The 12,648-nt window shown below is 41.9% G+C and overlaps 1 protein-coding gene across 2 annotated transcripts in view; it reads right to left on the minus strand.

Annotated features, from left to right (window-relative positions):
* The window catches only part of SCAPER (S-phase cyclin A associated protein in the ER), a 135,777-nt gene that overhangs the window by 23,961 nt on the left and 99,168 nt on the right, over window positions 1–12,648 (minus strand). For both annotated transcript variants that reach the window (XM_074549526.1, XM_074549525.1), the window contains exons 26-27: window positions 12,007–12,236; window positions 8,261–8,416 (exon numbers count right to left, since the gene is read on the minus strand). In XM_074549526.1, the coding sequence (XP_074405627.1) occupies window positions 8,261–8,416; window positions 12,007–12,236 (386 nt within the window). The remainder of the gene's footprint in view (window positions 1–8,260; window positions 8,417–12,006; window positions 12,237–12,648) is intronic.

Below are 12,648 nucleotides of genomic sequence, written 5' to 3' on the forward strand. Positions count from 1 at the left end.
TAACTACTAAAAGCAAAGAAAATGGAAGTGAAAATCAGAGCGATTTTCTAAAATAATCTGTAAGTTTGAAGACCTCAGTTTAAGAAAGCAAAGACCAGACACTCAGAGGGCTCAGAATATTCCTGTTGAGCAGAATCAGAAAGGAGCTTTACCTTGACTAGAGCAGCTCTCAATAATCTCTCTGTATCTGTACCAGGAGCGCCCTGCACTCCTCTGCTACAAACACTGGCTCCAGTGACATTTCCAACACAGATTCTAGGCAGGATGACTAATCCTGCTTTTTACAATTGCAGACAGACTTCTTCAACAGAGAAACTAAACCATGAGCTCAGCAACAACCACGTTTTGGCAACCATCATCTTGTTCTGTCATTTTCGCTTTTCCTAGTGAAGCAAATAAAGCAGGCAAGAAAGCACCACCTAACCCAAACCAATGTCTGTCCATGAGAATTTCTGTCTGTCAGCAGCACTCCATCCCTTCCTTGGACCACAGGGAGGGAGAGAGGCAGAGCAGGATGAGGAACCTGCTTTCCTCAGGTCCCAGAGCAGCCCTGGGCTCAGCTGACAGGACAGTATTTGGGCTGTACACAACTTGCTCTACTGGCACCCATCTGTTTCCACCACTGTCCCCTCACATCTTTACCTTTACCCTACCAGATGATGCAAGGAGTGCTCTCATCTGAAATCAGCACTAATGGTACCATTTCTGAGTTATTTCTATTTACAGTCTGTGAATATTCAGTGCTGCTGAAAAAGCTGTTCAGTGCTGCCCCTTCTGCTGCTACCCCAGGACCAATATCCCAAGGACACCTGTGCTGCACAAAAACCATCCCACACTGCACGAGTAGTCCACAAGCCTGTGACACAAGAATCAGATCTTTAGTAAAACACAGTAAGAACAAAAGCAACACAGTTGTGTCTGTTCTCCTTAAGACCCTAAAATTTACTCCACAAAAAACAAAAAGTGGAAAAAACCCTTAGAGTTCTAAGTGTGTTTGGGTGGGGCTACGCTGCACAACAATTTATGGCAGGGCTTTGCTTTCCCTATGCCTGGAATCCATGCCCCAAATCTTCATTTTGAAGCTCTGTGGTCTCTAAGTGAGTGTGTGTGAATGGAGTCAGCAGAGACACTTCCTGTGCCATCACCTGCCTGTGCCAGCTGTGCCTTTGGAGATCCCTGCTGCAAAGTTCCAGGTGTGCTGGCACAGATGAGGGAGGCACAGATGATGAGGGTCCCTCCCTGAGGAGGGAGAGCTGGCAGCTCTGGGACCACCCTGAGCACAGCCCTGCTCTGTCTGGGCTCCCTGGTATCCCAGGATTTATTCTGCAGCATGCAGTAGCCAAAATGTGCTAACCATCACTTAGTTACACTCGACTAACTAGAATGTTTATTGCCACAGGATCACATGAGAGCACAGCTCCTCCTGCCAACCTAACTTCACTCTTAGCTTTTTCAGCTGTACAAAACAGAAAAGTACACTCACAGTCAAATGATAACCCCAAATTAATTACTGCATATGATACCTCACAGAATTTTTTTCTGACTCTCTGCAATCAGAAGATTGACCAATTTTACCAAAGGTTAAAGTTAGCTTCCTTTCAACTCTCACTCCATCATTATTTTTAAACAATTCCATATGAGAAAGCTTACACTGCTGGATGAAATCCTTTTACCATTTTATGCTGCTCTGGGGCAGAGAATGAATCTAAATATACATTAAAAAGTCAATTGTAAAATAACTAAATGCAAGCATTAGTTTTTTTCACAGAGAAGATGAAAAAATTTGAAGTTCATACAGAACAAAACTGTTAAAGAGAAATTAAAAATCTGTCTGCTACATTTGATGGATTGAAGGAACTGCCAGAAAAAACTCATTTTGGATGTTGCCTGTACTACAGCTAACGTGTATATGAACAGAACACTGGCTCCTGTTGAATTGAACCTATATGAAATTATGTAAAATAAAGCATGAACCTCTGCCTCTACTGCTCTGAGTGATTTTTGTCAAGTCTGCACAACACTGGGTTTCATACATTTAGCAGATTTTTAGTTCACCTCAAACCATGAGCCCAATAAAAGATCAGTTCTGTTGGGACAGACTGAAGCAAAAACCCCCCAAAACCTTCATAACATAAGATGACAATGTCACACCAGAAAATCAGACTTTACAGAACTGAAGTTAAGAGATCAGACTCCTAGAGCTGACATTCCTCTTAATTCTCCTATTTAAAAGAATTTTGTCTCTGAGTCTGTAACAGCTGCAAAAGTAAAATAGTCACTATGGACAAAACCTCTTCAATTAATCCCTGAAGGGAAGCAAGACCCACTGGATTTTTAACACTGGTTGACAGAGCTGGGAAAACAAACAGCCTTTCAAACTTTACCGGTCACAATAATTATGTCTTAAATATAAATACAGAAGAACAGACAAATATTTATATTATGGTCAAACAACCTGCACTATCTTAAAAAAAAAAGGTTTAATGAAATGCACAGAATTTTCATTATGGGCTGCCACTGTGATTTTCAGCTTGGCCATCAAGAGCTTTCAGGAACTGGTATGTGATCTATGACTTACAAAAAGAGTTTAAGAATTAAAAAATGTGGATATATCCATCACAAGAAAGAAAGATATTAAGCAGTGTTACTTTGTTGCTTAAAATACACTACTATTTATTAAAAACAGGAATTCAATACAGCTTGATAAGAAACAGCATACTCTGCAGAACAAGTATAAAACTACAATTTTTCCAAGCTTCAATATGAGCAAACTGTTTATATCTGAAAATATATTGTTTTAAAAACTGGCTGAGCTAACAAGCAGACAAGCCCCTCTAAGGGTATACATTATAATGTTTGTATATTTGAAATATATACTCCTGATTAAAAACACTGAGTGAAATGAAAACATGAGTTTCCAAGAGGCTTAGAATATAATCTGTTGGGGTTTTTTATTATTAGGATTTTAAAACTATCATCAGTACTTTCTGCTTCTAAATTATTTTATTTAGAAAGAGATGTCAAAATAAAGAGGCCAAATAATAATAAAAGAAGAACAAGGAAGTATTTAGCACCTGTCAGACCTTACTGCAATTCCCACTGCCAAGCAGGGACTGCAGTGCTGCACAGGAGGGATGAAATGAAGCCTTCAGACACAAGTTAGAGTGAGTTTAACAGCACTTGCTGGAGCTGGGGTCCCTTGGAAGCGGTGAGAAGCAAAACCAAGGTTCAGACAGACTTGCATCTGATTCCCCATGCAGCAGCCAAAGCAGACATTATCTTAATGACTGCAATAAAAGTGAGCCCAGGCCACTTCCATGTGCATCTGGGGCAGGACAGGCAGGGTTTCCCTGGGCCTGACCTGCATCTGCAGCTTTCTGCCTCTGCAGCTTCATTAGCTGCTGACACACATTTCTACAGCCCACCACTGCTCTGGGATAGAACAGCAGCTATTTCATTACTGCTGTGCTCTGGCACTGCATTTTCCTGGGGTAATGAGAAAGCTTGAAGGCAATTCTTAAATAGAGAAAACAGCAAAATTTTTGAACAGCTGGAGCTCCAAAGGATCTACATAATTTGAGGGACTATTATTTGCAATATTCCCTTATGCACAATGCAGTATCCTCCTTGGATCTGTGTTATTGCTCTCTGCTGTGCTGCCCCAGTGACCGACCCTTACCCTGCAGTGCTGCCCTGCCTTCCCCTGCTCCCTGCAGAAACTCTGGGACACTCTGACTTTATCCACTCACACTCATGGGCAAAAGTGACACAAGGCATTGACTCCAGCCCTCCAAAGAGCAACAACTTCTGGCACAGCAACCTCAGGTCCAGAGAAGTAGGGAAAGGGGATCTAGGCTGGATGAACTCTGGGCAGTACGGGGGAAGACAGGAACACAGCAGAACCTTTGCTATGCTGATAAAAGATCTGCCATGGAGATCCTCACTCACTCAGTGCTCCCCCTGCTCCTAGGGAAGGCTGGGCTGAGGCAGCAGGGCCATGCCTTCATTATTGCTCCTTGCATTCCAGGCCTGCTCATTGGTTTCTGTCCTGTGGGTACAAGCCAAGCACATTCCAGATGTGTAGTCAGGACCTGAGGGCCCAAAAGAGGCCTTGAATCTGTCATACTTCCAATGATACACTTGGAAATCAGGGCTGTCATCTTGAACACTGCTACTGGACATCTGCAATTGCACACAGATTCCAAGAGGTCTATATGGACACACAACATTGTTATTCCATACAAAGTGTATTTAATATTTTGTTTTATTTCAGGTTAATAAAAATGTCTCTGTTTTCAATTCTGGCTACTGTTACTCGTAATGGTGAGCAAAAGTCAGTTAAGCATTACCAGGGTCACAATTTTCAAGCCTAAGTATCAAATGCCAGTTTCACCTGCTCAGCAGAGAGAGCTCAAATTCAGACCTGCTACATTTTCTGATTTTCCCTACAAACAATAAGGGACAGTGTCCTGTTTTCAGCTCTCATATGCCTTTTTTAAAAAAACTCATCAGGGAGGAAGGAGGTCTCACCTCCACTGTTAGCTATAGATGCAAAACAGCATCAGAAAATTGGGACTTCCACTTGGAGGTCTCAAGTCACCCTCAATGATTCTCTCTGTGTAAGAGAAGAGGACAAAAAGTATCAAAACAATCTTGAAACAGGATAAAAAGTTATTAAGGGTTTCAACAATTGTTCTTTTGGAAAATATGCTATTCCATCCACAGCAAAATTTCAATTAAAAGAATCAATCAAGCATTTATTAGCCAGTATCAAAAATGATAATTTGAAAAGTAAGATCAATATCAAAGTTAAATCTTTTTTAAAGACCTTGATCATTAATGGAAAGAAAATGCCTCTCTTATAATAGGGTATGTTTATAACATATGTTCAGAATATATTCCCTTATTTCAATAACATTTTATGATTTTAAAATTGAAAATCCTCCAATTTATGCTTCTACATTAGTAAGACTTTTCTTTACTGTATCTAACTCCATGATTTTGGACTTTTTTTTCCTTATTAGTCTACCACAGTAATAAAAGTAGTCTCTTAATTCATGTCTTAAAATTTTACCATCTACATTATATCAACCACAGACCTCATTTAAAAGATAATGTTGATTTATATATATATATATAAAATCATTTGAGGCTGTTCTCTAATAATCACTATTGTTGTGACACCTTGCCTGAGGTAGAGGCACATGCAGAGAGGGACCTGGCTGAGATCTCTTCACTGCCTACAGAATTCTTTCCATGAAGGAACTGTCCAAATACACACTGGGTGTCAATCCAGAGCTTGGTTTAGAAATACTCTGCTGAATTTGGAGTTTCATGAGATGTGCTTTTGAGGAAGGCAGGAAAGTCAGATTGACAGCTCTTCCTATCTCAGAGCTCCAGAAATGGCTCAACATACTTTGTACCCACAGGACTGGATCTTTTAATTGTTTCAAATCTGATTTTTGAACAAGAACTTCTGGTCCTCTGGGGATATGGCAATTACAGCTGCAGTACAGTTCCCAACAACCTGCTGGGATCTGAATGCACAGGAGAAGGATCCCACAGCTCACAAAGGATTTCCCAGCTGGGCTGGGCTGGTTTGAGCCCTGGGGTGGTCCTGGTACCCCACCCAGTATTTCCTGTCCTGTGTCAGCTTCCCACTGTGCCACTCACTGCTGAGTGCTGAGATCTGCACAGCCAGACAGCAGCACCACAGGGCTCTCATGGATTTCATATGGAATGACAACTTCCTATGTGACAGGCAACAGCCTGAAAAGCTCCATGAAAAACAAAAAAACCAGATTAATTTATATCCCCATCCCTTGGTTACCAATGAGGAGCATAAAGAAATTTCCAACCTGGAACCATATTATACAGGAGGATATATGAAAAGAACATTTCAAATTTGCTCTTGCAACAATGGTGAAAGCCTGCCATTATTTTGGCAAAACTTCTTTTCATGCTACAGTGTCAGAGCACTTGAAATACTGCACTTGAAATACTTGCTGGGCTCCTCCAGTCTCAGAAACAAGCTCAGCCCTTGGCTGATCAGAGGGCTGGGATGCACAGAGGGCTGTGACAGGCAGGCTGCTGTCACAAGCCTGTATCAGCTGAGCAGAGTGAGGAAAGCTCACTGCAAAGGCTGCAGTGCCACCACCCCATTCACCAGGAATGAGAGAGGCATCTGTCCTGCTCACAGAGGGGCTGCCTTTTGTGCTGCAAACAGGCATCACACATCATGTATTACTGTAGTGTGACATATTTAAGAATTCAATAAATTTGAGCTCTGTTCCTGCCACCTTAATCTGTGTTTGGCAGTACCTTTTTCTACTTAAATCACCTCCAGCACTGAGGACTGCTGTGACAAGACAGAATTACACTGCTTAAATGACAGGGGCTCAGGTGATGAAAGACATGTGATTTAAATTGCCCTTCTAATCAGTTACATCAAGGCTTTTGATCTTGAAGTGAAAGACAACAGTTTTGAAATCTCCAGGTTCATTCCTCTCATTTCTTCTCATGCTCAAATGAACAATGGAACCTGCAATCAGGAACAACCAGCACCTTTGGATAAAATCCAGAGCATTGCTGCTTATGGACGTGGTAGGATCAGATACTTCTTGGTGTAACTGTGAAGAAAAACACTCAACCCCCAAAATTATCCTGGTGCTACAAAGAACAGATGTTCTTGATGGATGTATGTGTGCAGTGCTGTACTATTTTGGGGTGCAAAGATCTCTAATATTTTGGTGAAGTGTGTGCCTGCTACAGAAATTGCAGATATAGTGTTACTCTGAGCTAGAACTACTATTCCACTAACAAAAGGGTGATATTTTTATTATTCTATTTAGTGAGTATTTGACTTCTGGCAGTGCTCTGCTGGAATTTAAAATGCCAAGTTGGCAGCTTTCAGAAAGGGAAATTTCAGTAAGTTGGGATGGTCTCTTTGGGCTCATATTTCTTGCAGTTCTTTTTCCATGTGTTTGTGTCCCTGGCTACCAGCAGCAGCTCTTACCTAAAGCTTTGTTTCTTATCCTATGTTTTATTAGCTCTACTTTTTCAACCCTAGCATCATTTTACACTTCAGGAATGCATTGTGAAATTCTGCCAGCCTTGATTTTTCCTGAAATGTGTAACAGTTATGGTGTGGTAGGTTCTAGGAAGTGCAGCCCAAAGCTCTGAAATTGTGACTCCCACATGAGTGTCAAGCTGTCCTACACTGCAGACCACAGAAGTCCAGATTTGCTGGCAGGCACAAACCCTCATGCACACTTCCCACAGCCTTGGTTAGGCTACAACAACAAGCATTTGACATTAGAAAATTCCCTGAAAATCTAGTAATAGCTTTCTTTATGGAAAATAGAGTTCCCTTACTGACAGTGGTATTTTAAAGAGCAAGAGCTGAACTAGGCTGCTCTAGAGACAAATCATAGAGACAAATCGATTAACAGCTGATTTTAGCCCATAATAAAATATCTCTTGAAGTCTTTGAGACTGGACATTCAAACTATCAGTGATAAAAGCCTGTGGGGAATGATGAGTAAAGGAGGCAAAGTTTGCAATTCTGATAGGTGGCTTATAAGAAACAGGCTCAGTGCAAGATTACAGATTGCTGGTAAGAGGCTGAGCAGAGGCAATCTGCAGCACTGTTCCTGTCCCTGTCCCTGTCCCTGTCCCTGTGTGTCTCACAGTTCTGGCTGGCAGCCTCAGCAGGAGGCCCCTGCCTGAGCACCATGGCACCCACCGTCCACTGAGAGCCCAGCACAGCTGGCACATCCCATTAGAGTGCACCCACCTTCCACTGAGAGCCAGGCACAGCTGGCACATCCCATTATAGTGCACCCACCTTCCACTGAGAGCCAGGCACAGCTGGCACATCCCATTGGCACTGCACCCACCTTCCACTTAGAGCCCAGCACGGCTGGCACATGCCCATTGGCACTGCACCCACCTTCCACTGAGAGCCAGGCACAGCTGGCACATGCCATGGAGCAGGGCACCCACCTTCCAGTGAGAGCCAGGCACAGCTGGCACATCCCATTGGCACTGCACCCACCTTCCACTGAGAGCCCAGCACAGCTGGCACATCCCATTAAAGTGCACCCACCTTCCACTGAGAGCCAGGCACAGCTGGCACATGCCATTATAGTGCACCCACCTTCCACTGAGAGCCAGGCACAGCTGGCACATGCCATTATAGTGCACCCACCTTCCACTGAGAGCCCAGCACAGCTGGCACATCCCATTATAGTGCACCCACCTTCCACTGAGAGCCCAGCACAGCTGGCACATGCCATGCAGCACTGCTGTGGCACTCTGCAGGAAACTTGCTACATTGGGGTTCTCATCCACAGGGCCTTGCACAGACAGGAAACAGCAGCACAGCTTGTCCACCAGTCCCATGTTCACCACGTAACTACAAACAGAGGAAAAAGTGTATTACAAAAAACAGTTCCACAACAGTTTTGGTAACTTTGCAAAAGAAGTAATTTTTGCTTCTCTGCTATCAAACCACTCAAAAAAAAACAGGTTGTGATCACTTAAATACTCTTTTTGAAGGTGAACAATAAAACAATTCCAATTACAATAACCTGAGATCTGGCTCTCTGTGACTATCAGTAGTTTTTGTTACAATATTTGAGAGTTGTAGGATAATTTGTATTATACTGTACAAGAAAGATGAGTGTAAATGTTTATTTTAGCATACTGCTAGGAGGACAATGGAATTTTGCCATAGTTAGATGATTTATAATAATCTTGATAGCTCTGCAACAACACAATTTCTTTTTAGCATGAAGAGGTAAACTCTGTAGAACACACTAATTCAAGAAGACAATGATGTTACCCAGATAATGTTTTATAGCAATTCATACATCATAGCAACCACTGGCCACTTGTTGGGCTTTGTTCTCCTCTTATAAATACATATATGCAACAGCTCAGGGACTAATAGAATATTAACAACTTTCTACCATCAGTATAGAAGGATCAGGATCAAAAAATCTCCTCAGGACTCAATCAAATTCAATATAAAGAAAACCATGTAGTGACTCTTTTTAAAAATTGAAAACTCTCTTCTTTTTTATTAAGGTTAACCAGATCATCATTGCTGATCCTTAGATCACAACTGCTGAAGTTCCTTCTTTGAATTTATAATAGCTTGGAAATATATGTCCAAAAAATCTGCTCTTCACCCTTGTACCAAGATCTCTCTGTCCACAGCAGGTTCTCTCACACCTTGATCATTATGAACTCCACTCAAACCACGCACAGATGTATTTTTCCACATCACTTTGCTGGTATCACCTCACTTTACCTACTGTCCTTTTCTACCACAAACATGCAGCTTCTCAGGCTTTAGCCCTCCTCAACCACCATATTCTGCTGACCTAGGTGAGATCAACTCTCTTTGTGGACACAAAGGACCACTGTAATCATCTCCCTTTCTTTCCCCTCTAATTTTCTTTCTATTTTCCTCCACTCCTACGAAGGAGGAGAAACCTCTTGTCAAAACCAGAACTGCAGTTTTATCCTGTGCTGAAAAGACGTGGGGAAGTCTTTGCCTTCAGACACCAACGAATGATCCCCTGTTCCCACCCTGCCTACACCAACCCCTGAGATCACTGTCCCAGCAGCTGCTGCCCAAGGGCACTTGGCAGAGATGGCTCCAAGGACAGAGCTCCTGGAGAAGGGAACACCACTGGCTTGAACTTTGCCAGACTTGACCAGACCACCCTAACCTGACTCAACAGGAAACATTATTAAATAATATTGATTCTATCAATAAAATTATTGATTAGAGAAGTACAACTGCTTGTTAAAAATAACTATTCCCTCACAACACGTCCTACAGTCTGATTTTGAAAGAACAGGGGATTTTGACACTGGGGAAGAAAACATCCTATTTTTCAGACACTGCTGTTGCTCAAAGACAGATTTCTCTGCCAATGTCCACCCTAGTGACACAGAGCTTTTGGAAGAAGTGAAGGAATTAAGAATAAAAATACACTGGATATAAAGCAAGAAGTTGAACTGCAGCATGGAAGATTCTTAAAGCTGCTGAATTACAGCAGTTAAAAACACCTAAAGATGCACAAAGATTATTAAGTGCACACTCATTGTGCAGGTAAATTTGTCTGTTCTATTTAGCAACATAAAAGGTTACTAGCATTAAGTTTCTTGCCAATTTTGATCTAAGCAATCCACCTGATCACACGGGTGATAAACAAGTTCTCCTGCATTAGAGGAATAATTCCAGGAACAGAGCTGGGTGTTAGATACATCACAGTCACAGAGAAATGCTGAGTGCTGGAAACAGCTCTGAGAAATAGGAGGGAAGAGGAAGAACTAAATAAAATCGAGCTAATGCTGATAGATGGTGGCTCACAAAAAGGCACAACCTTTCTTATCAGCATTCTCTTCCCTAGCAGCATCTCTACAGTGTGACACCTGCAAACTGTGTCCACTGTCCCCCTCCTTCCCACCCCCACTGGGCACAGAGCAGCTGCTCCTCTGGCAGAGAGGAAATGGATGAGAGCTTTCAGTCTGCTGGGACTATTCCTCCCTGGCACCCGGAGACATCAGGAAGATGCACGGAGCTCTCCCTTCCTCGAGGAGCTGAGCACACACACAAGTGGAATGTCAAAGCTCTCTAATCTATTGCCTCCATCTCTTCTTACCCACAGGAGCACAGCTGAAATAACCTGGCTACCCTTTTGATACCCAGACAGCACATAGATAATTGGTGTTTATGCACCAGGTCTAATAGTCCCAAATAGGAAAAAAAAAAAAAATTCAGTGCTCCTCTTTCTTTGCCCATCTTCCTAAAACTCTCACTTAATCAACTCCCCATGACATATGATACAATGACCTGGAGGTGAAAGATTCTCATTAATGACAGAATTTGTCTGTTTTTGACTGGTTTAAAATGCCCTCTCTCTTTTTGTCCTAATTGCACCATTACCTTGTCATCATGCCTTTCATTCCCCATTTATAACCAGATCCCCTAAAGTGCCTCAGGTGAGGGACCTGCTCAGATTCTCATGTCTCTCCTTATCTTGAGGGTCTGCCTGTGCTGGGCCCAGCCAGTGTCAGATGTCTGCTCAGCACAGACCTCCCACCCTCCCATTCATAAATTGCAGAATACAACATCCTGAAATTTCACACTCTATCAAAACCTGTTTGGGGAGAAGGAGAGTTACATGAGAACACAGAAGTTTGAGAGGTCACTGGTATCTATGACAACTACTTGTTTTGCTTTTCTCCTCCAGATGTCCTCTTTGTCTCCATCAGCATCATACCAGACTTTGAAAAGTCTGAGGGCTCACTGTGACATGTTTTCAGTAGCATATAAAGAAGAACTTCATTTTTTCAGAGGGCTGAAGACACATTGGTGACTATTAACATAACAATTTATTGATAACTATTTATATAGCTTACTAGTGAAACTGTGCACTTTTAGCAAGTCCAGTATGCTGCTGGATATATATCAGTTTCATATATTTAAAACATGTATTAATTATGTATGTACTAATATATTTCGGTTCAGCTATTAAAATAAGATCAGATCAGGATCAGATAAGATTCTAGGAATGACTGGGTGATTTTTATAATAGGAAAAGTATTTTTTTGGACCAGCTTATATGAATGCATGTATGACATGAGAGACCACAGGCAATGGGCACACACGGTTGGCATAGAGAGCTGAGAGAAAAATGTATGGAAACTAGCTCCTACATAATCAGGAGAGAAAATTAATGGAAACAACATTAAAAACAAGTCCAGAAATTAAAAAAACCATCTTGGGTTTCTGTATTTCTTTGTCTGCAGTTTTTTGAAGAACATTTTTGATTGAGAATATAGTATTTCAGTAGTCTTCCTGACTACCCATACTAACTACTCTCACTGCATCAAGGTTAAAGCAGTTTGTTCCTCTCTTAAATCGATGCAATTTGCTTTCTCTCTCATAAGGAATACTTTAAAAAGTTTCATCATATTTTTTTAAACCTGATTAGGTCTTGGACTCTGCTGCTGAAGGCTTCCACTTGTGAGGATTTACTTTTCACTTCCTGTAATATCTTCAGGGCAGTAGAGTGGCTGTTTCCATCTGGGAAGCTGGAGATGAGACATCTGAAAATCACAGCAGCTACCCTCAGAAGTCCTGTTGTTAAACCTTCAAATACCTGCTTATTTACACTTCTGCCTGCAGTAGCATTATGGTCATCTGGAACACTAACCTGAGTAAAGAGAAAAAAACCACAAACAACCAGAATTCAGTAAAACTAACCAAAGTTTGTAGAGAAACATTTACAAATTCACATAGGCCTACACTGAAAGTAACAATAAGGTAACATTCTAGCAGTGCTGATGGACATGAAAGCGTTGCAGGTACAAGGTAAGGTAAAGCACATAATCCAAGCTGGACCAGAATAAATCAAGTCACAAGAATGCCATGTCTGAGAAGCAAGGAAGCCTGACAGCAGCAGAGTGTGCCATTAGCATGATTGTGTTCTTATGCATGAAACACCACCAGTGACCACTGCACTTGTCCATCAGAGGTCACCCACCTGCCAATCATGTCAGAAGCACAACACCCAGTTCTCTCTGAGCAGACCTCAGAGGAATCTCATTTTTCTAAATCATTTAACT

The sequence above is a fragment of the Zonotrichia albicollis genome, chromosome 11 (assembly GCF_047830755.1).
Source record: "Zonotrichia albicollis isolate bZonAlb1 chromosome 11, bZonAlb1.hap1, whole genome shotgun sequence".
NCBI lineage: Eukaryota > Metazoa > Chordata > Aves > Passeriformes > Passerellidae > Zonotrichia > Zonotrichia albicollis.